Genomic DNA, 27,867 nt, shown 5'->3' on the forward strand with positions numbered 1-27,867 from the left:
GTTCAGGTATCTATCTATCTATCTATCTATCTATCTATCTATCTATCTATCTATCTATCTATCTCCGTCTTTGAGCAGATATATGGATTCTTTCTTTTTTTCTTTCTGTGTGTGTGTGTGTGTGTGTGGGTGTGTGTGTGTTCAGGTATCTATCTATCTATCTATCTATCTATCTATCTATCTATCTATCTATCTATCTATCTATCTATTGATCTTAATATAACAACAATTTACGTACATTTAAAATTATACAAATAACATTAAATAATCAGTAATTTATAAATTAATAATATCATCTAAATGTTCCAATCGGGGACAAACCCCTTCTTTAAGTAGATATATGGATTCTTTCTTTCTGTGTGTGTGTTTTCAGGTATCTATCTATCTATCTATCTATCTATCTATCTATCTATCTATCTATCTATCTATCTATCTATCTATCTATCTATCTATCTATTTGTATGTTTATTTGTTTGTTTATTCGTGGAACTATTACCCAATGACTCACCGAATCAATGTTTACAGGCTGAATATGTGGCTTGAGGTTTATTACAGAAACTTTCCAATCAGGGTCTTATTCTTATTCTTCTTATTATTCTTATTTTCCGTGTGCTCAGGAGGCAGACGGCGGAGGAAAGGGAAGCCGAGCGGCAGCAGGCGAACCGTTTATTAATGCAGCTGCAGCAAGAAGCTTTTCAAAAGACTCTGAACCAGCCTGTGACTCCGGACCCGATCTGCCTGCACAACAGCTCCCTGTTCGCTCTGCACAACCTGCAGCCATGGACTGAGAACTCCAGCAAGATCAGCAGCGTCTCCACCTGCGACTAGCAGCCAGTGTTCAGGCTCTTCTCTCCACACACCGAGAACTCAATCATCCTCCCTTTCACCACCTATTATTATTATTATTATTATTATTATTATTATTATTATTATTATTGTGTGTTAGTTACAGCGTGCAGGAGAGCAGCTTTAGCCAATTTCCTCACGGCTTCTTCAAGTCTCCAGTTTGAATGAAAACTAATGAATTATTCGAGATCCCATGGTGCTGATGAGGGTTTCATTGGCGTCCCCACACATGTAGTAGGCTATATTTTTATATACAGCATTTTTGCACTTTTGCTCTTCACTGCATTTTTTGATTAAATGGCGCGTGAATTACAAAAAGTCCTGGGCAGGGGTGCAGATCCGATGTCAGGATTGGGGGGGGGGGAAGAAAGTGATTTTTTTTTTTTTTTTTTTTTTTGCCCGTATGCAACTCATACCATGCAACCATAAATCACAACTTCGTAGAGGCTCGCCACATCATTCAAAAAGTACTGCACAGGGAATAATTTGTCTGAAAATACATTTGTTTGTACAATTTTGAATTGGGGGATCATGTCCCCCCCCCGTCCCGGGATCTGCACCCTATGGTCCTAGGTTTAGTTGCAACACCATTTTTTTTTTTTAAGCTAAGAAAATGGACTTCAGGAGTCAGGGTTGAAGCACTTATTCTGGAGGTATGATACTCAAAAAGCTTCCTATCAAATAAATCCAGTAATTCTGTATAGTTTTGATAGAACATGGTCTATGTTATTGTTTTAATGTTTTTGATATCCATAAGCAAAGCAAGCTCCAACAGCAATCACGGATATAGGCGACATTTATTTAGCACGATACACTTGTTTACATATTTTCTTCAACATAGCTTTCATCTGAAATAAATCAGATGAATTTTCTGATGTATAAACCAGAGCCTATTATCTGAAACGAACGCTATTTTAATCCCTAGAGTTTTCTCTTCTGAATCATTTATTTTGCAGTGAAACAGCTATTATTAACAACTTATATATTATTTTGTCAAGTTCACTTTTCCTTCAACTACTTTGTTCAGATGTTTTAATCACTGAACTCAACTTCTATTCCTTTTTTTTTACTTAAAGCAACATTTTTATACTGACATACTGTAGCAAGATAATTTTTAGATAGATATTGGATTTCATTTCAGAGTGAATGACTGTTTTGGTTGCATGATAAATGTATGTCCTCCTCGTTGTATGGGGAATGTAACGGTGTGTTTGTAATATTAACTATATGCAGATGTGAGAGTGTGTTTGAAGCTTTCCATGGCCATACTAGAGGAGTGTGGTGTTATGTTCCATCAGCACATTCCAAATGCTACAGTGCATTAAAATATATCCTCTAAAAATGACAATGGGAAATAAGAAGAAAACCAGCATTAACCAGCACAAAACAAAACTCTGTAGTCATAGTGAGATGTCCAGAAGTAAGTAAGCAAAGACTGGTTTAACCCTTTTTATAGAGTTTTGATTTTGTGAAAAATTCAATATTCCACTATAACCAGTTTATTTCTGATTTTAACAATTATTTAATATTTTATCTTCCTATTTTCCCTCAGTGGTCAGCAGCACTGCAGTTGGACAGGAAACAAGCACTGCAAATAGCTGCATTCCAACTTTCCCTGGAACTATTAGATTATGTACATAGGTAGTAACAATTACAGCATGCACCAAGTTTCCAGACAAACAGGACGACGTTTTGTACAAAAGTCCAAAAAAAAGAAAAAAAAAAGGCCATGGCTATAATCAGTTATTTTGATTTGTTTTCACTGGAAACTTTGTGTACTATGCTACAATTTTTATTACCTGTACATTTAAAAAAAAATACACTGCAGTACAGTATATGGTGGTCAGAAATCATGATGCGAATAAAATACTTGAAGATTGAACATAATTAGTGGTAGGCTATATGTTCAGTTTCTATAAAACGTCCTATTAGTGATCCTGTTTCACCCAAACTAATTAAAGCAGAATGGTTCCTGTTCTTCTTTGCTTTATTATTTTTTTAAAGAATACTGCCATTTTACATGTCATTTTTGTCTATGAACAGCTTTTAATAGAATTTCCTGTTTCCTATTGTAAAGAGGCTGTGGAATATTATTATTCAGTATTATGCTTGTGGAACTGTAATTATTAGAAAAACAAGTTGGGACCCATAAAAATACATGCAATAATTATCTCTAGAAAAAAAAAGGTCAAATCAAAAAGAACCGAGGCTTCTGCATGGGTTATTTGGATAGCACATTCATCAAATCTACTTAGAATCCTTTCTGATGGTGAACCACTCAGTTGTAGAGTTCTACAGAAAATCTTTCAGAGTTCCCCTGAGGGACAACTCAGACAATTCATGCTGTCTATGTTGTCCCTCAGTGGACAGATCACTAGTCTGCATTTATGTTTTCTTGCAGGTCCAAAAAAATTGTTGCTGGTCATTTGATTTCATAAAAGTGTGAAAATGATGTGTTAAAATGTTCTTGATGAATAAACATACATATTGTTTGATCATTTTCATAACCTAATTTATTATCTAATGCTTTTGGTTGGAAATGGGTTCATTTTTAATGGAATTGACTTCTGATAGCCTATCGACCCCAATTATTTCATACGTCTATGCACTCTCAGAAAAAAAAGACACTCAACTCGTTTCAGAACTCATTTCAGTACATTTCCTTGTCTCTGAGGTGGCACCCTTAAGGGTACATCAGAATCCGAATCCCCTTTATTGTCATTGCATATTAACATACAACGAAATTTGCTGTCTCTATTAAAACAAAGGAAAACCATACCCCAATCACTCAACTCATTGAGCCATTCAGTCCCTTGCACACACATTAAAAGAAGCTATCAATTGAATAAGTAATAACTATAAAAACATCTTTTGCATCTTTCAAGGGGAATTGTGAATATGGTGTCCCTTGTTCAAAAATGATTTGTGGCACATTATTGGACGTTAAGGATCACTAATGTACCTCTAATTAGTTTTTAAAAAAATAATGATATAAAGTTGTACATACGTATAGCTAGGTATAAAAAAATACATAGCATAATAATAATAATTATTATTATTATAATGCAGGCGGCATGGTGGTGTAGTGGTTAGCACTGTTGCCTCACAGCAAGAAGGTCCTGGGTTCGAGCCCAGCGGCCAGCGAGGGTCTTTCTGCGTGGAGTTTGCATGTTCTCCCCGTGTCCGCGTGGGTTTCCTCCGGGTGCTCCGGTTTCCCCCACAGTCCAAAGACATGCAGGTTAGGTTAACTGGTGGCTCTAAATTGACCGTAGGGGTGAATGTGAGTGTGAATGGTTGTCTGTGTCTATGTGTCAGCCCTGCAATGACCTGGCGACTTGTCCAGGGTGTACCCCGCCTTTCGCCCATAGTCAGCTGGGATAGGCTCCAGCTTGCCTGCGACCCTGTAGAACAGGATAAGCGGCTACAGATAATGAGATGGATAATAATAATAATAATTACATGTATAAATTTGCTACTGAAAATAAGAGTGAATAAATGAGAGAGATCAGTAGCAGGTAGTCTAATACTGCTAAAACACTCACTAATGGTAATTTACGTGATGAATTCCATGAACCATTAAATTAGTTCAATCGAAAATTGGTTAACTGAAACCTTTTGGACAGCTCCTGCTGTAGCAATTTGTCTCACACACTGGACGGCCTTTGCATTGTTATAGTGTCCCATCCTGTGAAACGTAATTAAAATGAATACCCTATGTGCACGCTGGAACGTGAGGTAATTTCCGCTAAAATGTCAGGATGGTAGTAAACATCCGGTAGCCATTGAAAGCACACACTGTGCTGTCCATAGCTGCCAACACTCCCATTTTTTCTGGGTTTCTCCCGTATTTCAGACCCATCTCTACATGTACTAAACATGACATGTAAACGGGCAAAATTATCCTTTCAACAACGTGCAGACAGCCATAGAGGTACATGATAATAGCTCGAACTGTAAAACAAACTCCCATTTGTTTACTATAGACCAAATAGCCTGCTAATGATTCCCACTCAGCTACTCAGCTGCATTTGGCTACCAACATCTTTGCCAATGGTTATCAAAGTAAGAGCAAGGGTAAAAAGGGTAGAACTTGTGTTGAACTAACTTTTGAACATGTTCAACATAACTTTGAAGGTGACACTGAACAGAACTTTGAACGTGTAATTTTAACCAGTCCTACTCTCAGCTGGTGTGGCTTATCTGTTTTCTTCATAGATCTGTAGCAGTGGGCCCTCACTGTTATCTCGTTAGCCTTATTTTTGCCTGATACTTCCATCAGAAATACAAACACGTTAAAAAATAGGCATTTCTAGGAACATGGTAAAACTGAACCAGGGTGGTTTAGTTCGTGACCAAAAGACAACAGTCACATCACTAGGCTTCCATCTCAGGCTAGCTAGAATTAAAGTTAGTGTCAGCGACTTACTTTCAAAATTGCAGAGGTAGGACGAAACTTAGAACTTGAAACCCTTTTCAAGTTTACTCTGTGGCGTTGTACTTGATGCTCTGACGATACAACGCACATTGTTAACAGTAAACTTCGGTAACTCCAAGAGGCACCTTGTGAGCTTCATGGACTCAGCTGTAGCACTGGCACTTCCGCATACCGACCGGAAATATCGTACCATCCTTACACCAAACGAGGAAGTGATGCATGCACCGAGGCCATTTAACTGAGTTACTCTGAGGGGGTGGCACGGTAGTGTAGTGGTTAGCACAGCAAGAAAGTCCTGGGTTCGAGCCCAGCGGCCGGCGAGGGCCTTTCTGTGTGGAGTTTGCATGTTCTCCCCATGTCTGTGTGGGTTTCCTCCGGGTGCTCGGGTTTCCCCCACAGTCCAAAGACATTAATTGGTGGCTCTAAACTGGCCATAGGGTTAGGTGTGAATGTGAGTGTGAATGGTTGTGAGTGTGACCATAGGTGTGAATGTGAGTGTGAATTGGTCTCTGTGTCGGCCCTGCGATGACCTGGCGGCTTGTCCAGGGTGTACCCCGCCTCTCGTCAGCTGGGATAGGCTCCAGCTTGCCTACGACCCTGTCAAGCGGCTACAGATAATGGATAGACGGATGGAGTTACTCTGAGTCAGTCTTACCCCTGCGCATATTACGGCTGCGCATACGTTGCGCCGCTTTACCTCTCTTGAATGCATTGCAGGTCTTTCACTGACGTCATATTCGTGCGCCAAAACATTGAGAGGTGTTGTGTAACGTCCTGCTATATGCGTGTGCTTTAGCTGAGAATAATGGCTCTTTTACGGTTCTGTTATTTTAATAACAAATGTTTGATAAAGAATGGATTGTTAGTAGAGTCGATGATTACAGGTAATTGATTTATACATCTTTGATTTTTTATTTTTGTAGACGTTTGCTCCAAGCTAGCTCTAGTTATCGTTGTTTACTGAAATAAAAAGTGATGTAGTGTAAATGAGCCGTCTGCGCAGTGCTGTCCTTTCTGTGTTCCAGCTTGCTCAAGGACAGCAGGCTACACAGCCGGAGCCGACAAGAAGCCCCTCCGCAAGGCCAAGACACCTCAGGGGAAGTTCGACACGGAAGATAAGGACACAACAACAACTACAGACGCCTTTCAAAGTAGGCCAGTGATGCACTTAGCATTCATCTAGCTCAGGGATGGGCAACCTGCATGATAAAGAGGGTCACAATTTTTCATCACCACCATCAGAGGGCCACATGACCGCGCACTTCAACTAATCAGATATGAAAGAAGTTACAAAATAATTTTAAATAAGAACAAAATATTTGTATATTCTTATCTGTATGTTTATTGAACCAACGTAGGTTTATTTAATATTTTCTACACTGAAATGCATTTTTAACATAATGCTCTTGTCTTGTTAAACGATAAACACAAGTTTGTTTTAAAAGAAACAAAGTGCAAAGGGCTCACATTCAATGAGGCACAAAACTAAAAAACAAACAGCGGCCCAACATTAAGTGCAACTTAATGAGATACTTGTGGTTTTGCCTGCTGGTGCACAATAGACTGCTCTGAGATGATGCTAAAAATAGTAACACTGCGGTCTGCGCGGCCATCTTGGAAGTCACTCGCTCCAGAGCGCGCATAGAGTACACATCATAGAGTACACATCATAGAGTACACATTCACCGATTCGTTTCCGCGTTAGAGGGCTTAGAAGCTTGGATTTTTTAAGAATTTAGACATCTGAAGTGATGGAGCACTACTGTGAAAGTTTGGATAAGTAGGCACGGGAGCGTTATGCTGAGAAGGTACGTTTCATTGGGAATGTAGATCCATACACTGTTATGGCCCTCTTCCACTACCCTTTTTCAGCTCACTTCAGCCCGACACGGCTCGCGTTTCGACTACTTCAGAACAGCACGACTCAGCTCGCTTCAGCCCTACTCAGCACCCAAAACTCGCACGGTTTTGGAGTGGGGCTGAAGCGAGCCAAACCGAGCTGAGTGAGGCTGGGGGCGTGAGCAGACACTCCCCTGTGCACTGATTGGTGAGGAGGAGTGTCCTCACATGCCCACACACGCCCCACGAGCACGCTGGGATCTGTAAACACCGTAAACCCGGAAGAAGAAGAATAATTACGAATTACGAGAATTTCTGAAGCCTTATGCGCCTCGCCTCATCTATACGCTCTTGCCAGTATCTGTTGGCGTTGTCGGTGACAACAAGCCACAGCACCAAGACCAGCAACACTAACGACTCCGTGTCCTCCGTGTTTATTGTTTACTCTCCGGGTCGTGAGACTACCGCTTAAAAGGTCACTGATGCCACTGTTTGTGCCGCTTAACGACATCACGTGACGTCCACCCACTTTCGCTAACTCCACCCAATGTGTCCACCCACTTCCAGCCAGCACGGTTCAGCGCAGTTGTATATTGTAGTCAAAATGCAACTCCAACAGCCCCACTCAGCCGCGTTGGTAGTGGAAAAGCGGCATTAGTGAGAAGGAATGGAAAGCTGACCCCAGCTTGTTGCCGCATGTGACATACATCGATCTTGTGAACTATCTAGTGTTTCACCCAAGTCCATTTTGTGAACTAAAGGATTTCCAGAACTACAAGAGTATGGAAGCATACGATAGATTTGTGTCTAAATGTTTGAAAAACTATTATAATTATCAATTATTTTAGTCAGTGAATAAAATGTAGGCCTAGTATGTAACTTGTACTAACAGCATGTGTACATAAACATTACTAGGCCTAGATCTTAAATGCCATTTGATGCAACAATGCACTGCAGTAGACATAAGCTACCTAATGTGACAAATATATCCATTAATCATTGCTGAAAGTACATAGAAAAGATAAGTTTGTATCACATTTATTTTAGTAACTATGAAATTCAAGACAATTTAACCTACCTGTCACAAAGTGATCAGAACAAATCCGGATACAGTCAAGTTGTCCTAAATTTGATCGGTTGATGGCAGCCAGCCACTGTCGTCTCCTCCGCTCGCTTTTCTCCTGTGCTGCAATTCCCTGGTTAGTCACGACTTTAGGGAGTCTGTGGAAGCTTTTGCCACCCTTTTCCCCCCGGCTACTACAGCCAACAATGACACACGTATTCGGCATTGTCACCCCTTTTTGCTTCGCTGAACAACAACAATACACTGACACAGCCTGACCCAGGCGACCTTTGACTTCCAATATGGCCGCCGCTGAGTTCGCGCTGACCTCGAAGCACTCTATAGACTGGATATCAATGCCAATCTTTGTGCATCCAATCCGCATCAAATGAAAGAGTATCATCCATGAGTCTGTTCCTCTCTTTTGACTTAAGGATTGTTTTACAATCAGGGTACAAAGTTTGTGTCACAGGGGTCCAAAATTCAAATTGATTCAAACTGGTTCTTGTACCAGTTTTTAAGTGAAGGACAAGTTAAAGAACAGATTTCAGGTAATTTTTTGCCATATGTGTATGGTAGTTTTGTGTAATCTGCTATAAAATAAAGTAGCAAAAATGTTATCAAAGACTCCTTGTCAAAAAATAGCTGATAGAAATAAAATTCCAACAGTTAAGAAATTGTTAGTAGTCCATAATATTCACCTAATGTTATAGCCTGTTCATGAACTATTTTTAGGGGTTTTTTTCTAAGTAAATTAAGTGTCGCTTTAAGCAGGGCTGGGAGAAACAAATGAAGTGATTCTCGGAGAGGACGTTTTTTTTTTTTTTTTGACATTTCAGAATCCACTACTTCCATAGCGCTTTTAAATATAAGGCTGTAAGCTTTGTGTTAGTTGTCTCTAATATTTATGTCCCAATATCTTGACCACATTTTAGGATGAAAATAATCATTTTAGATATGTTATTTTATATTGAAAAATTAGCTGTCTCAGAGAGGACTTTTTTTGACACAATTACATACTAATTTGATCAAAATAGTCTGAAAACTTACTGGCATTCAACATTAAAACTTAACTATGTTTCCAATGATATGGAACCAAATATGTGTTTTATGGTATAAAGAATGATGTAAGTGCATCCCTTTTGGAGCTACCTGTGGTCAAAAAAGCACTTTTTCTAAATGACACGAGTAATTTTGCTAAATATGACATATTGCCGTACATTCACCAAAAATAACGTTATCACCAATTTTTTTTTTTTTGCATGGTAAATAGAGCTATCACAGGGCTACAATAAACAACCACGTTTATTTAGTCAAGCCTTTTGATATTGAAGATAATAAGTGTTAAATGTGATTTTTAGCTTGCGTACCCTGATTGTAAAACAACCCTTAATGTGCTTCATTGTTGAAAAGCTGCTCTCACAAATGTAAGTGCTCCCAAACATGCTGGCCATTGACAGAGCAAAATCTCTGAGGAGTGGAAAACGTGCCTCTGGTAGCAGTCTCCAAAATGAAATTCCCCTCTCATTGCGCTTTGCTTGAAAATACGGATCTGACTGCAACTCGCAGAGTTCGAGCTGCAGTTCTGATGGCTGCTCGCTGACAGCAGCAGAGACGGGGTCTGTGAATAGCGCAGTTCGTGGTTTCATGACATGAAAATCTTGGAAACGGTTGTTAAACTGCTCCTGCAATTTTTCGATGTCGGCCCTATACTTCTGAAGTAGTTTCTCGCACCTGGGGTTATCTTTTCGCATCTCCTCACAAGCAGGAAAGTGTGCCAAATTTGGATGATGGGAAGAAAATCCTTCTATGAACAGGTCGAGTTTACGCTGGAATGCGGTTGTGTGTGCATACAGATCGCAAACAGTTTGGTCTCTCCCCTGCAAGTATGTGTTAAAGTGGTTGAGATGCGAGGTGATGTCTGTCAGAAAAGCCATGTCGCAAAGAAACTGTGTGTCTGAGTTTTCTGCAGTAGGTGCTTGTATCACCACTAACACTGTTCTCCAAGAACACTGGTAGTTCAGAGCGCAGCGCAAAAAAACGCTCCAGACACTTCCCTCGACTCATCCATCTGATCTTGGTGTGCATTTGTAAATCCCCATACGTGGCGTCCACTTCATCCAAAAAGGCAATGAACCTCCTGTGACAAAGGGACCTGTCCCCCCCCAATGAGATTTGTTACTTTGGTCACTAAATCCATAACGTGGCTAATGTTCAGAGGACTTCCTGGAGAGATAAAATGCATGGCATGTTAAAATATTTTTGTCCTGCCATGTCAAACTCAGGCCTACATCTCACAGTTAATACGAGGCTACTCACCTGATGTATGATCTAGGGCAGTTTACCCCGCTCTGTCGGAGAAGCCCTGCAAAACCTCTGTGTCTTCCCTGCATCGCAGGTGCGCCATCCGTAATAACAGTTGACAGCTTGTCAAAGCCACCATATCCACTTGCAACACTGTCAACGGCGTTGAATATATCGGTGCCTTTAGTCATGTGGTATGGCGCCTGCACCGTGTCCTGCTGCAAGTCTCTGCAGCGCATCGTGAGAGCAGCTGAGAGGATCATTGGTGTCTCTCTCCCTTCTCTAATGGAGATCTATAACGCCCGCCTCACCCGCAAAGCCATCAGGATTGCAGGTGACCCCACCCACCCATCTCACAGCCTCTTCAGCCTGCTGCCGTCGGGGAGGAGACTGCGGAGTCTCCGGGCCAAAACCAGCAGGCTCAAGAACAGTTTCTTTCACCAGGCGGTCAGGAGGCTCAACTCCCTCCCTGTTCTGCCCCTCCTCCCCCCTCTGCCCCCTGCCACAGATTCTGCTCGCACACACCCCTGCCCCCCCTTCAGCATCTGACATGCCATCCTCACAGTCCCCCCCCCAACATACATACATGCATACATACATGCATCTCATCGTTCATTAACACACTGAACTCAGGGACCGCACATCTCACTTTACCTCGCTCATTTGCACTATTCCGCACTACCTCATCTTAACAGCTGCTAGTTTGTTTATACTGCTTATTTCAATGTTTACCTGCTATACCTCAAGTGCCCTTGACTGTTTGTTTATTTGAACCAATTTGTGTGTGTGTATATGAGTGTTTAGTCTACGTCTAGTTCATATCTAGTGTTTATACTGTTTATATTGTCTGAGTGTTTAGTCTTTGTCTAGTTCTTATCTAGTGTTGACACTGTTTATATTGTCTGAGTGTTTGTCTAGTTCTTCTTATCTAGTGTTTATACTGTTTATTTATACTGTTTATATTGTTTGTCTGAGTGTTTAGTCTGTCTAGTTCCTATCTAGTGTTTATACTGTTTTATATTGTTTGTTTTTTCAATTATTCTATTCTTATTTATTGCATTGCCTGTTTGCACCGTGGGTCAGAGAGGACTGATGTTTCATCTGTGCTGTATGTCGAGCATGTATAGTATATTTGACAATAAAGTTGACTTGATCATGCAGAGAAACCAATTTTAATAGCTCCTCGTGCACTTCAAATGAACTGTCAATAGTTCTCGTAAAAATCAGTAGCTTGCTAACATCCATCACATCTGTACTCTCATCCAAAGCCAAGGAGAAGTACTTGCAGTCATGCGTGACTTTTCTCAGCTTAATTTCGACATGATCGTGAATGTCAAATTCTGCGTGTCACTGTGCGTCGGGACAAAGAGACCGTTTCAAAGTGTTTAACCATGTTGTCGTCACCAGAAGCTTTGGCCATTTCCACGGTGCACACCATGACAGTTTCCCCATCTGACAATGGCTTCTTTGCTTTGGCAAGCTCAAGTGAAACGGCATAAGGCAGCTGGGCCATGGAAGGTTCACGCTGCATGCTGCACGCTACACGCGTGTAAAGAAAAGTGGACAAACGTAGCATGACTTGCTCTGGGCCATAGAATGGTGTTCACGTTGCACGCTGCACACTTCACGCGTGAAGCGAGAAATGAACATGTACACTTTTTTCTCGGCGTGAAGATGGAAATTCCAGTCAATGCATGCACGACCCCAAGGTCACCGCCGCGCCAGCCAATCAGAACGGGTCTAGGGAGATAAAATGGACGACTACCGAGAAAAGTTGAAGTTTAATGGCCCAGGGTCCGGTTCTTCACGTGAACGTGCAGCGTGAACCTTCTATGGCCCAGCTGCCTAAGAGGCTTTGAGTGCTGATTCCTGTGCAGTTGTGGCTCTGGTGAAAAGTTGCTGTTGTTGGTTTACTTTTGATTTGAGGTCGGCTACGACAGCGGCCCTTGCAGCTCCAGTGTACTTCTCATATTTAACTTTGTGCAAGGTGTTGTAGTGGCGACTTAAGTTGAAATCTTTCATGACTGCTATGGTTTCTAAGCAAACCAGACAGATGCATGGGTTTGCCTTTGAATTCTATGAAGAGATAATCTGCTTCCCATCTTGACTGAAAGGTACGGTTTTCTTGATCGAGTTTTCTTTTTTTTTTTGCACTGCTAGTAGCCATGGCTCTCTTGTCCCTCTTCCTCGCTGAAGGGGGTAAGGCCCAGGGCCTTGATATTGTTTGCATAGGAAGCGCCCTCTATCGGTCAACAGTGTAATTACAACAGTGTAAAAAAAAAAAGCTGCCATTAAATTTTTTTCCTGATAATTAATAATAATTAATAAATGATCTACAGGCTGCACTGAGTAAGGAGGCAGGCCGCCCGCAGGCCACCAGTTGCCCAGCCCTGATCTAGCTGCATGCCAGAGAGATAAGACAGGGGCTGTACGATATGAGGAGATCATTATTGTGATAAAATGCTATATGAAATATGAAGATACTGTTTGTTTTTGTATTTTGTATGTTGAGTGAACATTTACCACTTTTACTGCTCTGATAGACAACACTTTAACACTTTTACTTAATTAATATGAGAGTAGGGGTGATGGGCTTTGAAAGTTTTAAGGTAGAACAACCTAGTCGAACTAAGATATCACAGTATTAGGTGACTGTTTGTTTAAAATCATATACCCTAAGCCTGTGGTTTAAAAAAAGTGTCTGTACATACCTGACTGCAAATGTTGAATGCCTTTTCTATAAAATCTTTGTGTCCATCACATTGTTGGTGTAATAGACCATTTGCACATGACATCCCATGTCCCTCTCTGATTTAGCCGTGTCCGCCATCTTTGTGGAATAACACATGCGTAGCAACAAGTACCGTAATACGAAATGCTACAAATTTGCGGCTGCTTGAACGATTCTGCTAAGGCCGGTGTCAGATTGTTTAGTTTACCCACTGTTAAAATGCAAGAAAGACCCCAAATCGAAGATCTAACCTGTAGACGAGAGACAGTGGCTTGCAAATCTGAACAGATTGGGCATATGACAGGGCGGCGCAGTGGTGTAGTGGTTAGCACCGTCTCCTCACAGCAAGAAGGTTCTGGGTTCGAGCCCAGCAGCTGGCAGGGGCCTTTCTGTGTGGAGTTTGCATGTTCTCCCCATGTCTGCGTGGGTTTCCTCCGGGTGCTCTGGTTTCCTCCACAGTCCAAAGACATGCGGTTAGGTTAATATGGGATGACCTTGGGCTGAGGTGCCCTTGAGCGAGGCACCTAACTCCCAACTGCTCCCCGGGTGCTGTTAGCATGGCTGCCCACTGCTCTGGGTATGTGTGTGCGCATGTGTGTGTTCACTGCTTCAGATGGGTTAAATGCAGAGAGGTATTTCACAAGTTTGTGATGAATAAAGTTGTGCATAAGAGATCAGCTACAAATATGTACGAGTGTGTGCGGATCATTTTGTAAAGGGTAAGTTTATATTTCTACAAAATGATCCGCACATACTCGTAGCTGATCTCTTATGCACAACTTTATTCAATCTGAACAGATTGGACATAAGACAGGGCGGCACGGTGGTGTAAGTGGTTAGGTAAAAAAATAAAGGGTAAGTTTATATTTCTACGTGAATTCAAGGACCTGGGGTCAACTGTGCAGGAAAATGGGGGCTGCGATAGTGAGGTGAGAAAGAGAGTGCAGGCAGGGTGGAGCAGTTGGAGAAGGATTTCAGGAGTCATTTGTGATTGGAAAGTCCCAGCAAAAGTGAAAGGTAAGATGTACAAGACGGTAGTGAGACCAGCTGTGATGTATGGATTGGAGACCGTACTCTTAACGAAGAGACAGGAGGCAAAGTTGGAGGTGGCGGAGTTGAGGGTGTTAAGGTTTGCGATGGGAGTGACAAGGTTGGACAGGATAAGGAACGAGCACATCAGAGGGACAGCACATGTGGAGAGCTTGGGAATTAAGCTAAGAGAGATGAGACTGAGATGGTATGGGCACATCCTGAGAAGAGATGCAGAGGATGTTGGAAGGAGAATGTTGAGGATGGAGCCGCCAGGCACATGAAAACGAGGAAGGCCGAAGAGGTGATACATGGATGTGGTGAGAGTGGACATGAAAGTGGCAGGTGTGGTAGAGAAGGATGCGGAAGACAGGGAGCAATGGAGACGAAAGATCCGCTGTGGCGACCCCTAATCGGGAGCAGCCAAAAGAAGTAGTAGTTAATATTTCTACCATTTTATGTGAACCATAGACAAAATATATATATAAAGATACGATATACTGTAAGTGATTTATACATATAAGCACTACTTCAATTTATATTGGGGCATAGCACAAAGCCCCAGTAAAATGTAGGTATCCAGCCCTCTTCAGAACAGCTTATCTGAGTTCCTGTTCCTTTAAAGGAATGGAAAATGTAACGTAAATACATGCGTGGGTTGGTAGCTTGTAACATTGAGAGCCTGTAAGAAGAGTTTCAGGCATATTTGACCATTTTATGTGAACGTTATGAGCTTTTTTATAATCGCTACTCTAATGCCACCAGGAGGCTGCCATGTTGCTTGTTGGAAGGGTGACGCGTGATGTCACTTGTGTGCAAAGCTGAGTGTCGCTCTTCAGTAATGAAGGGGCAAAGCGAAAGGTCTACTAAAGTGACCATGTCGAATTATTATTATTATTATTATTATTATTCCCACTATACATCTGAAATAGTGTATTAATGAGATGCAACCCTGACTTATGGACAAACCCGAACTCTTTACCTGGAAAACGAGGCTAAAACTATGTGTTATATTACACTTGTATGGTAAAAGGCAGAAATATCGCCGGAAACACCCGAGCTGCTTTCCGAATGATTTCCGTAAAGTGTGACGTCACTTATAATACATGGCTGTATTTGACAAAATGGACCATAGCGCCAGCGACATTTCTTCACTGATTTCTTCGAGTTTTTTGGACAGTGACAGGAATAACTAGATTAGATTAGATAGAACTTTATTGATCCCTTTGGGAGGGTTCCCTCAGGGAAATTACAATTCCAGCAGCATCATTACAGATAAACAGAGAAAAGAAAATAGAGAAAAAAAACCCTTCTAGATAAATTAAGTATTTACATATACAAATATAAAAAGAATAAGATATGGGGAAGGGGGGAGGGGAAGGGAAAAATAATAAATAAAAAAAAAAAAAAAAGGGGGGGGCAGCAGGAGAGATATTGCACTTTATATTGCACATTGATCATGATAAAGCATTACCATATTAATTGGTTACACAGAGGTGAACAATATTTATAGAGTTGTTTTAGTTAGTCATTACCGAGGCTTTTTTGACAACACTAAATCAGAGCAAGGCACCCATCATACAACAATCAAGCTGCTTAGCCGCATCAGCAATTATTATGTTTATGCCCAAAGGAACTCAAAATAACACATCACGCTTAATAAAAAATTAGGGAAGCCATAAAAAGTGATTTCTTACCCTTTGAACTTCTCTTTTGCGGACTATTGACCACGTTGTCTCATTTGTCTTGTCTGCTTTTTGGCTGAAGATTGTGGGAACCGCATCTGGATTCAGCGCTGCCTTGTATGGTATTCCTAATGCCCGGTGCATCCGAGTTGTTGGAGTGAAAAATTTTCTTCAAAATGTTCCGAGCACACGGGCTATGAACGTGCTATTTTTGCACCCCAAGGACCAATCCACTCAGCCCATGAGAGGTCTGTCCCTGTGCGGCAAATGGCATTTATCCATTACCTTCTTACCTTTTTGTCCTTTGGGAATTGATGCAGGCTAGGTTTTTTTTTCACTTCTGCCATTGTTGCATCCTCCTGTAATATTCACATGAATCCTGTATAGTAACGCAGTGTTTGTTTACCCTCTTTCTGCATTGCCGTGGGGGTCGGACTGCACTACGGTAATTACAGTAGGCTAGCCTGGTGACGTCTTGATGAGGAAGTTTTTTATGAATGAGTCGAGAGCATGTTAATGAGTGCTTATGCTGCCAGGAACGTGTTTAAAAAAAAAAAAAACTTGCGCACTTGCCTCTTCGACAGATTTAGGTAAGTCAGATTGTATGCAGATCTGTTTGTCTAGCAAGGTTACAGTCCGCAGAATGAGGCTGTCATGGCAGCACTACTTGTACCGGGGATATAAATACTCCATGCAGAGCTTCCATGTGCTGCGCCCAAGTGACGTCAGAGCATTGCTGCAAACGATCGGGGGGGGGGATTTTTCTGATTGGTTAAAGTGCATATTCTGGACCAATTTCGTGATTTTTTTTTTTTTTTTTTTTAATATGAAAGTATTTCCCTTTACACACTCATCCAGAAGGGTAATTTTGCACAAGGCCATCTGTCTACAGCAGAAAGAAATAAAATAACAAAACGCATCTGGAAAAATCCCAAGGGAGTCTGGAGCCGGATTTGTGACGCCACCTGCGGAAGCGCCAGCAGGCTGCGAGAGCTTTGCACAGTTTCAGTGCACAGCCTGTGTAGACCAAGCGCTCCCATTTCTCTCTCATTGGCCGGTCTTTTGGGAAACGATGAGCACTAATCCCATCATGATTGGTGTTGCTACACCCTTCTACGATACATCTGTTAACCATTTTAATAATTACATGATAACGTTGAAGAAATTTGCAGAAAACCACCGGGGCATTTTCTCATAAATCAGCGCTGACGTAGGATTCAGAGGGTGGCGTCACGAAAATCAATGTTTGCCAGGAAATTCAAATGCTAAGTTTTTTCAGAGGCGGACCAATTCTCCTCAAATGGCTTGATTTCAACTGAATTTTTCTGGTATTGCGCAAGGTAAAAAAAATTGCAGAGAATGTACAACCCCGATTCCAAAAAAGTTGGGACAAAGTACAAATTGTAAATAAAAACGGAATGCAATGATGTGGAAGTTTCAAAATTCCATATTTTATTCAGAATAGAGCATAGATGACATATCAAATGTTTAAACTGAGAAAATGTATCATTTAAAGAGAAAAATTAGGTGATTTTAAATTTCATAACACATCTCAAAAAAGTTGGGACAAGGCCATGTTTCCCACTGTGAGACCAGGGCTTGAAATTAACTTTTTTTCTTTGTGTCCCCCAGTGGTCCCGAATTCTGTGTTGCATTGTCCCGAATGGAAGCAATAGTGTCCCTATTTTTTTCCTCTCTGAAATAACCAGTGGTTAATATTATCATATGAAGTTACTATTATATTTGTAACTATGCGATTTTGAACCCTTTATATCATTTTTACAATAAGTCACAAGACACAAGCGACACATGTCCTATACATCATCTACTTCAAAATTAGTTATTGCATTTTCAGTTTATTAAACTTTGGCGATCTCACTGTATGAATAGATACCCGTTTATTTAAAGGGGCCAACTAGCTCATTCAGAAAATGTTTTAACTCCCTACATCTGCAGTACACTTTAGTTGAAAATAAGACCCCTTTTGTGTTCATTTCATCTACTTATACCTTGAATATCTGTTGGCACTTATAAGGCCAACTTATCATTTTCACCATTACCGTTATCCATTTTTATGAACTTTCCATTATCCATTACCGTTATCCATTTTATGAACTTTCCGTTATCCATTACCGTTATCCATTTTTATGAACTTTCCGTTATCCATTACCGTTATCCATTTTATGAACTTTCCGTTATCCATTACCGTTATCCATTTTTATGAACTTTCCGTTATCCATTACCGTTATCCATTTTATGAACTTTCCGTTATCCATTACCGTTATCCATTTTATGAACTTTCCGTTATCCATTACCGTTATCCATTTTATGAACTTTCCGTTATCCATTACCGTTATCCATTTTTATGAACTTTCCGTTATCCATTACCGTTATCCATTTTTATGAACTTTCCGTTATCCATTACCGTTATCCATTTTATGAACTTTCCGTTATCCATTACCGTTATCCATTTTATGAACTTTCCGTTATCCATTTTATCCATTTTTTTCCGTTATCCAGCCACATCATTCCTGTTGTATTTTATAACGTGTCTAACAGTGTTCATTAAGTTCATTCAGTTGCTCGCGTTGCCTGCAGACCAGGCGATGACACTTTGGATCCTGAAGGTCCCGGAGACGTTATGTCTGGGCTTTCAGTTTCTTCCCCGCGGTCGGTCCGCTTCAACCACTTCAGCATTTTTGTTCTGGCAAGAGTCGGCGCAGCGTGTGCGGTAGCAATTCCATTCCAAGTCCATATAATGCGGACTCCGGCCGAAGAGTCTAGAACAGAATGCGCTGCTCTGTAGCCTACGGATGCAGGTGCGTCGAAAGTGTAGCTACTATGTATTTTTCGCTGTTAACGTTTTAAAATTAAAATTGACAAATTAGGTGAATGTCTACGTATGTGTTACGGCTTTGTAAATAATATTAATGTCGAACTTATTTTCTAGATCTATTTTTTTCCATTGTCCCAGATATGATAATTTTGTGTCCCGATGACATTTTTTATGGTCCCCGGGACGTCGGGACACCGTTAGTTTCGAGCGCTGTGTGAGACATCCCCTTTTCTCTTTACAACAGTCTATAAACGTCTGGGGACTGAGGAGACAAGTTGCTCAAGTTTAGGGATAGGAATGTTAACCCATTCTTGTCTAATGTAGGATTCTAGTTGCTCAACTGTCTTAGGTCTTTTTTGTTGTATCTTCCGTTTTATGATGCGCCAAATGTTTTCTATGGGTGAAAGATCTGGACTGCAGGCTGGCCAGTTCAGTACCCGGACCCTTCTTCTACGCAGCCATGATGCTGTAATTGATGCAGTATGTGGTTTGGCATTGTCATGTTGGAAAATGCAAGGTCTTACCTGAAAGAGACGTTGTCTGGATGGGGGCATATGTTGCTCTAGAACCTGGATATACTTTTCAGCATTGATGGTGTCTTTCCAGATGTGTAAGCTGCCCATGCCACACGCACTAATGCAACCCCATACCATCAGAGATGCAGGCTTCTGAACTGAGCGCTGATAACAACTTGGGTCGTCCTTCTCCTCTTTAGTCTAAATGACACGGCATCCCTGATTTCCATGAAGAACTTCAAATTTTGATTCATCTGACCACAGAACAGTTTTCCACTTTGCCACAGTCCATTTTAAATGAGCCTTGGCCCAGAGAAGACGTCTGCGCTTCTGGATCATGTTTAGATACGGCTTCTTCTTTGAACTATAGAGTTTTAGCTGGCAACGGCGGATGGCACGGTGAATTGTGTTCACAGATAATGTTCTCTGGAAATATTCCTGAGCCCATTTTGTGATTTCCAATACAGAAGCATGCCTGTATGTGATGCAGTGCCGTCTAAGGGCCTGAAGATCACGGGCACCCAGTATGGTTTTCCGGCCTTGACCCTTACGCACAGAGATTCTTCCAGATTCTCTGAATCTTTTGATGATATTATGCACTGTAGATGATGACATGTTCAAACTCTTTGCAATTTTACACTGTCGAACTCCTTTCTGATATTGCTCCACTATTTGTCGGCGCAGAATTAGGGGGACTGGTGATCCTCTTCCCATCTTTACTTCTGAGCCGCTGCCACTCCAAGATGCTCTTTTTATACCCAGTCATGTTAATGACCTATTGCCAATTGACCTAATGAGTTGCAATTTGGTCCTCCAGCTGTTCTTTTTTTTGTACCTTTAACTTTTCCAGCCTCTTATTGCCCCGTCCCAACTTTTTTGAGATGTGTTGCTGTCATGAAATTTCAAATGAGCCAATATTTGGCATGAAATTTCAAAATGTCTCACTTTCGACATTTGATATGTTGTCTATGTTCTATTGTGAATACAATATCAGTTTTTGAGATTTGTAAATTATTGCATTCCGTTTTTATTTACAATTTGTACTTTGTCCCAACTTTTTTGGAATCGGGGTTGTAGAATGTTACAGATATTTGACCAAAGTTTAATATAAAATAAGAGAATTACATTGATCTTGCTCCTGAATTTACCCGTGATATGCACTTTAAAATATTTTCAATGGTGGCATTCGATGATGGGGGAATTCTGCATAGAAACTGACTTTCGGAGATGGATGGCTTAGTTGTGTGAGCTCCTTATTTTCAATTATTCACATGAATTGTTAGTTTATACCATAATCCATCTTCATAACTGTATTTTAACCATGTGCTTTCTTTTCCTTTAAATGATAACGAGCCTCTGTGCGCCCCACCCACATCTACCGCTGGCCAATCAGGTAGCACGTTCCTCATGAATATTCATTCCCAAAGGCAGTTTTCATGCCATGAGTGGAGATACTCGTATAAAGGGGTGGAATAATTCTAACGAGCTCCGCTCATGACATGGAAAGAGAAGCCAAATCTGAAAGGCTTGTTGAAGCATGTGTTTTCTGAAATAGGCACCCAACAGAAACTGACTGGGTGTCTTATTTCAGAGTTTGTGGATTGATAAGCATTCCAGATACCCAAATGCATGTGCAGAAGAACTGAAACATGTGTTTTCCGTAATATGTCTCCTTTAAGGTTATATGAGCATTTTCTTTTTAAGTCCAGTGACGTCTTGCGTAGCCAGAAAAGTGCACAAGACATATCAGACGTGCTCCGTCACGTGGGTGTGGTGCATCTGAGGCTCGGACTATTTCAGACCTGACACAGCACTGATTGCAAATTATCATTACAGGATTGTCAGGGTGACTCACAGCAGCTCAGTCAGAGAGTATATTTGACTTGGTAATTGTTTTTTCAATTCCACGCATTGAAGCTTTAAACAAAAGATGAAGCCCTTGTTTTTAAATGCCGCGTTACCACATTGCAGGCACGTTGTTAGTAAACCTGCAGTGCATTTAGAATGTTTTCAACCCCTTTCACCTTTTCCTCATTTGTTATTTTACAGCTGTAGTCTAAATCATAAGCACAGTCAGGTTTTCACAAACCCTGCAATGCCACACAAGTCTCCAGACCCTTTATTCACTATTTTGTTGGTGCACCATAGCAGCCTTGAGGGGTTTCTGGGTGTGTGTGAAGGTTGCCACCTGGATTTGGAGATCTTTTCCCAATCCTGTCTGCAGAACCGCTCAAGCAGTGGATAGGGAAAGTCGATGTTCTGCTATTTGAGGTTGATCAATCACTCCTCTGTGGTCTTGGCTGCATGTTTTGCCCCATTCTCATTTTTAAAGCTGAACCTTTCTTCCGATCTGTTGTTCGTAGTGCTTTTGAACACATTTCCCTAAAAACGTCTCGACTTTGATCAGTTCATCTTCAGAATCAAATCATCATTCCCTTGATTCTGATGCGCTGCAAAAAACTGAATTTGAGGAGAAAATTCCTTAACACTAGTGAAATTATCTTGCTGCATGGACAGATAATTTTACTTGACAAGACATCTTGGAATAAGTTGGTTATAATCTAGAACTAGGTTTAATAATCTCAGAGTTGGTGTCTTGTATTCTTCTAATAGTCAAGTCAACTTTATTGTCAAATATGCTATACATGCTCGACATACAGCACAGATGAAATATCAGTCCTCTCTGACCCACGGTGCAAACAGGCAATGCAATAAATAAAAATTGAATAATTGAAGAAAAAAAACCAATGTAAACACTCTAGATAGGAACTAGACATAGACTAAACACTCAAACAATATAAACAGTATAAAGAAACAGTATAAATAGGAAATGCTCGACCGTTTCAACTATATTCAAGATATTCTAACTTGTTAAGGTATCATTTTTGCAGTGTAGAACAGCGTTTCTCAACCGGGGTGCCGTCTGGCTTCGTTAGGGGTGCCGTCAAAAATTATATATTCTAACATTGAAATAAACAAAATGAATTAAAATTCCAAAAAACGATAGTTACACTAATGCAGATCATCGCCACCTCATGCATCATCAAAATTTGTCTCACGGCCCCCTTTCCCATGTCACAACATCACTGCCGGGGTCAGCGTATGGTCAGCGTGACTGCGTATGTTTTATATGGGGGTGCCTTGAGAATTTGCATACTTCTGAAGGGTGCCGCGACTGAAAATAGGTTGAGAAATGCTGGTGTAGAAGAATACAAGACACCAACTCTGAGATTATTAAACCTAGTTCTAGATTGTAACCAACTTCTTTCCAAGATGTCTTGTCAAGTAAAATTATCTGTCCATGCAGCAAGATAATGTCACTCGTGTTAAGGAATTTTCTCCTCAAATTCAGTTTTTATGCAGTGCGAGCCTTCTGTTCCTCACTGCTGAAAAATGCAGCACATCACATTAGGAATGGAACTGGCCTGGTCATGAGCAGAGCATGGTTTCCTCCAAATGTAATTATTGGCGTTTAGGCAAATCGGACCATAGAATCTTGTCTCTTAGACTACGTTCAGACTGCACCCTGAAACGACCCATATCCGATTTTTTTTTTTTTTGCCCATATGCGACCTGTATCCGATTTGTTATTGACAATCTGAACGACACAGATCCGATTTTTTCACATGCGACCCAGGCCGCTTGGATATGTGGTCCTAAATCCGATGCATATCCGATATTTTCACATGCGACTGCAGTCTGACCGGACAGGTCGCATTCATGCGACCTACACGTCATCAACAAGAGACAAACGTCACTATTCTGCGTTGGCTAATCCCGCCTCTTTGGTGGAAAACAACAACATTTGTACAGTTTTCAGAATTTAAATAGACTTTTATAGAATTGATCAAGCTAATGGTGGATTTGGTAGGGACCTGGATGTTGATCTGTTAGCCTGATTAAATAAAACAGTTTCTATAACTGATTTATAACTTAAACCATCCTGTACCACATCGCCAGGTCTCGCCTCATCTCCATCGCAAACTGCACTGGTGTTTCTGCACCTTGAGCCAGCGCTGAGAGAAGTTGCAGAATTCAGCTGGCTATAAACAATCTAAATAAATATTTATAAAAATGTAGAAAAAGTTTATTAATATGACGAAATAAATGTGTGCAAATTATTAAGCCTGAATTAAGAGTTTGGTAATACAGCGGCCGTATCCCAAATGACTGCCTACTGAAGCTCGAGTGCACTATATAGAGTTTAAAAATCCATTACTTCCTAGTGACATGTAGTGCACTTATATAGAAATTAGAGAGACATTTAGGAGTCAACCCTCGTTACCAGGCTACACGTTTTCATTTCAGTTCAGAAACAAAAACACACACGAGACCTCACACTTTAACACTAACCAGATAATTAAACAAACAAAAAAAGAAAATCATTAAACTTGAAGAGTGCGCTTTTTTTTTTTTTACGTATTAGGTAGACGTGCTTATTACGTGTCAATTTTCGCATGCGGGACACTTTTGGGTCGTTTTCCGTTCATATTGGAGATCGCATACAAGTCTCATATAATTGGTAATGTGAACAGCCTAACAAAAAAAATCAGATTTCACAACAAATCGGATATGGGTCATTTCAGGTTGCAGTCTGAACGTAGTGCTAGACTGCAAAAAATTGAAAACTGAATTTGAGGAGAAAATTACTAATCATTTTGCTGCATGGACATATTTTTACTTGATAAGACATCTTAGAATAAGTTGGTTGCAATCTAGAACTAGGTTTAATAATCTCAGAATTGGTGTTTTGTATTCTTCTAATGGGAAATGCTAGATCGTTTCAACTATTCAAGATATTTTCACTTGCTAAGATATAATTTTTTGGAGTGCATGCACTGAAAATCCTTCAGGAGCTTTTTTGACAAACTGAGCTGTGTGCCCTTTACTGAAGAATGGCTTCCATCTGGCTGCTCCATGTTAGACCTGATTGGTGAGGTGAGACAGAAAAATGTTTGCTAGCTCGATTTTTAGGTCCGTTTGGCTGGACAGTTAGCTCTAAGAAGAGTCTTGGTGTTTATGAACATCTGCTGATTTAAAATGTCACTTTTTTTTTTAAAGACCTGCAAAGCTGCAGCAAACGTTTGTTTCACTTCCTCATATGTAGTTCTGCAAGTTCCTGTGACCCAGAGGCTTGTGGCCTGTGGATTGTTTTTGCTGATGTGCACCGTCAGCTTCCAGGCTTCGTGTTGACAGAGGTGTGCCTTTCTAGATTAAGGCCAATCAACAGAATTGATTAAATGTGAACTTGAAACTTCCCAAGTGTGATCAGTGGAAATTGGATACATCTGAGCTCATCATAGCAAAGTGAAAAATCCTACAAAAGATAATTAATTATGGAACGTATTTGCAAATTAATAAGAAACAAGGAGTTTAGTTTACCTTCGAGTAAAGACAAGATCGGCAAATTTAAGAGGCCTGAAGAATATTTTCTGAATGCACTGTCGGGTGTTGTGCTGATGACATTTAGTCTTCATGCTTCTATATCTTTTCCCAGCCTGAGGCAAAAAAAAAAAACTTTGTGCATCAGAAATGAAGGGTGAGAAGACAGAACAAATTCAGGTCGAATTTACTTTTATAGCGCTTTTAACAATAGACATTGTCGCAAAGCAGCTTTACAGAATTTTAATGACTTTAAACATGAGCTAATTTTTATCCCTAATCTATCCCCAATCAACAGAATCAACAAATGATGAATAATTACATGCAGTATGTGAGATCTTTGGCGTGGTATGGTATATTGATCTAGTGCATGACCTCTAACTGTTTGTTTACCTTACAGAATTTCCAGATGATGTAAATCCATACACAAAAGAAAAAGGCGGCCCGACAGGCCCTGAGCCAACACGATATGGAGACTGGGAGAGAAAGGGACGCTGTATTGACTTTTAGGTGAATGTTAACATGTGCACATCCCACCGAGTGTGTTGATATCACTGGGTGTGTTATCGTGCAGATGGACCATGTAATACATTGTTTGTTTGTTTTTTGGGAAGGTGACCGAATGTTTTCATTTTGACAGATGCTGCATTTACTGGTGTAACCTGTGTATTAGTGCTTGAATTACCATTGGTTTATTTTTGTTTTCAAAAAAAGTATGTATTTTTGCTTAAAAAGTTTCTGGACAACTGCATTGCATCAATGTAAACCGTGAATGTCAGTAAAAGCAAATTGAAAATATATCTGAATAAAGCGGAGTGGCTTTCGACTTTTTGGCTGTCTGGCTGTAGTATTTTAAAACATTTCTGATGTCCAAAAAAACATTGTTGTATTATAAACTTTTTAATATATTAATTATTTTACCGGGCGGCACGGTGGTGTAGTGGTTAGCGCTGTCACCTCACAGCAAGAAGGTCCGGGTTCGAGCCCTGTGGCCGACGAGGGCCTTTCTGTGCGGAGTTTGCATGTTCTCCCCGTGTCCGCGTGGGTTTCCTCTGGGTGCTCCGACTTCCCCCACAGTCCAAAGACATGCATGTTAAGGCCTCTGCATGCTCTTGCGACAAGGCTTTCGCAGATAGCTTTTCGCAGACAGTTGTAATTTATCGTTGAGCGGGGAGTAATAGGCGTGCGCGATATTATTCACTGCCACAACGCAAGGGGGCGCGAAGTCGCGAAATCGCTAGGAGTAGTTGGTGGGTGTGGTTAGTGGAGTGTTTATCCTCCGGTTACTTATAATGACTAGAACTGGAGTCGTATAGATGTACGTACTTCCTCGATCAACCGCTCTTCGTGCTGCTCCATCTTCGCTCGTGTTTTTAAAAATGGCGGTTGTGAAAACAAAACAAACCGGGAAAGTAGGGAAGCGGAAGTGCATGTACAGCGGATGTAGAGTGGACCAATCAGAGCCCTCTTGTCTGCGGCGCTGTCTGCGAGGCTTCTGCGGTGGTCACAATTTTTGGGAGGTGCGCGCAGAGCGTCTGCGAAGGTGGGGGGGCTACGCAGACACTGTCTGCGACGCTATCTGCGAGGACTGGGTTGTCAGCATAAATTGGCCTTTAGGTTAACTGGGGACTCTAAATTGACTGTAGGTGAGAATGTGAGTGTGAATGGTTGTCTGTGTCTATGTGTCAGCCCTGTGATGACCTGGCGACTTGTCCAGGGTGTACCCCGCCTTTCGCCCGTAGTCAGCTGGGATAGGCTCCAGCTTGCCTGCGACCCTGTAGAACAGGATAAAGCGGCTAGAGATAGTGAGATGAGATGAATTATTTTACTAATGTCCTGGATGGCATGGTGTTGCAGCACTGTGCTGTTTCTCACATGTATTCTCTGTGTACTACTCTCTCATACTATTTCCAGGCCAGGCTCTGGATTTACTGCTGTCCTGACCAGGATAAAGTAGTTCCTGAAGATGAATGATTGGACTGTTGTCCTTGCTGAACTGTCAAGAATGGCAAACTTCCTCTTTGATCACAATAAATCCAGGGATACAGTATACAATAAATTAAAAAACAAACAAACTTGACATTAACACAGCATTGTTCGTGAGCTGGGTAAACAGTGCTAACCTGCTGCCTCAGAGCAAGAAGTTTCTGGGTTCAAACCTGGTGGCTGACTGGGGCCTTCCTGTGCAGTTTGCATGTTCTCCCCATGCCTGTGTGGGTTTCCTCCCACAGTCCAAAGATATGCAGATGAGGTCAAGTGGCTACTCTAAATTGTCCACGGGCGTGAGTGGTCGTTCATCTGTGTCTTAGCCCTGTAATAGAGTGGTGACAACATAGAACTTGTGAGACCATTCTGCAGGAACTGAACACCCAAAAGAAACTCCTGCCTGCTATCGCCAAATATAAGCTAGCCTATTTTGGCCACATAAGAGCTGGAGGTCTAACATGCACTATCCTGGAGGGCCGAGTGGAGGGGACTAGATCAAGAGGTCGGCCTAGGAAGAGATGGATGGATGACATTCAAGACTGAGCGGGCCTGACCGGTGCCGTGTGCTCTGCCTTGGCACAGGACAAGCAGGGTTGGAGGAGTGCGTGTGCGTCTCCTCGGATCGACGACCCACAAATATGAGGATGACCAGAGAGAGACTGGTGACCTGCCCAGGGTGAACCCCACCTCTTGCCCAAAGACAATTGGGATTGGCTCCATAACCCTGAAGGCTAAATGATATAGATGATAAATGGATGGATTGTTCATGATGATAATGCAGTAACACACAAGTTAAATATGAATGTAAATATAATCAAGTCTCTGTGTTTTTACTAAAGAGCCTAGACTGAACCTCATTCATCACCTACATTGTTTGAAGCCAAGTTTCCAGTATTTTTCTATTTACCAAGAATATGGAAATTAATTACTTGCTTTGGTGGCAATATATTTTATGTTTCTCCCTGGATCAAATATATTTCAGTTTTCTTTCCCTATTGCACAATGACAGTGAGCTATACACAGGAGATGGTGCTCAGTCAGTGTGCTCATGTAAAGTGACTTAGCCAGTTTCACCTACAACATATGTAATGATGAACCAAGTATCAAAAGGATTCTTCATCATCAATAGCACTATACATTTATTATCATGATGCTCAGTGTTCAACAATAATGTTTTCTTTTGCACATTGTACACAGTAGAATAGTAATACAGTCA

At 41.1% G+C, this 27,867-nt stretch overlaps 2 protein-coding genes across 2 annotated transcripts in view; both read left to right on the forward strand.

Moving 5' to 3' along the window:
- tlx1 (T cell leukemia homeobox 1) overlaps positions 1–828 on the forward strand; it is a 4,413-nt gene extending 3,585 nt beyond the window's left edge. The window contains exon 3 of the mRNA XM_060924759.1: positions 618–828. Within this exon, the coding sequence (XP_060780742.1) occupies positions 618–828 (211 nt within the window). The remainder of the gene's footprint in view (positions 1–617) is intronic.
- A 5,194-nt stretch (positions 829–6,022) lies between these two features.
- On the forward strand, positions 6,023–25,491 carry sdhaf4 (succinate dehydrogenase complex assembly factor 4). The gene is made up of 3 exons (XM_060926021.1): positions 6,023–6,165; positions 6,307–6,432; positions 25,066–25,491. Exons 1-3 carry the CDS (start codon positions 6,087–6,089, stop codon positions 25,173–25,175), a joined length of 315 nt encoding a protein of 104 aa, XP_060782004.1. The 5' UTR covers positions 6,023–6,086; the 3' UTR covers positions 25,176–25,491.
- The last annotated feature ends 2,376 nt before the right edge of the window (positions 25,492–27,867 follow it).

This window comes from Neoarius graeffei, chromosome 7 (genome assembly GCF_027579695.1).
Source record: "Neoarius graeffei isolate fNeoGra1 chromosome 7, fNeoGra1.pri, whole genome shotgun sequence".
Taxonomy (NCBI): Eukaryota; Metazoa; Chordata; class Actinopteri; order Siluriformes; family Ariidae; genus Neoarius; species Neoarius graeffei.

Coding starts and splice junctions, on each gene's coding strand:
- sdhaf4 (XM_060926021.1), top strand. CDS start 6,087: ATGGCTCTTTTACGGTTCTGTTATTTTAATAACAAATGTTTGATAAAG. Junction 6,166..6,306: donor AGTAGAGTCGATGATTACAG/GTAATTGATTTA, acceptor TCTGTGTTCCAG/CTTGCTCAAGGACAGCAGGC. Junction 6,433..25,065: donor AACTACAGACGCCTTTCAAA/GTAGGCCAGTGA, acceptor TTTACCTTACAG/AATTTCCAGATGATGTAAAT.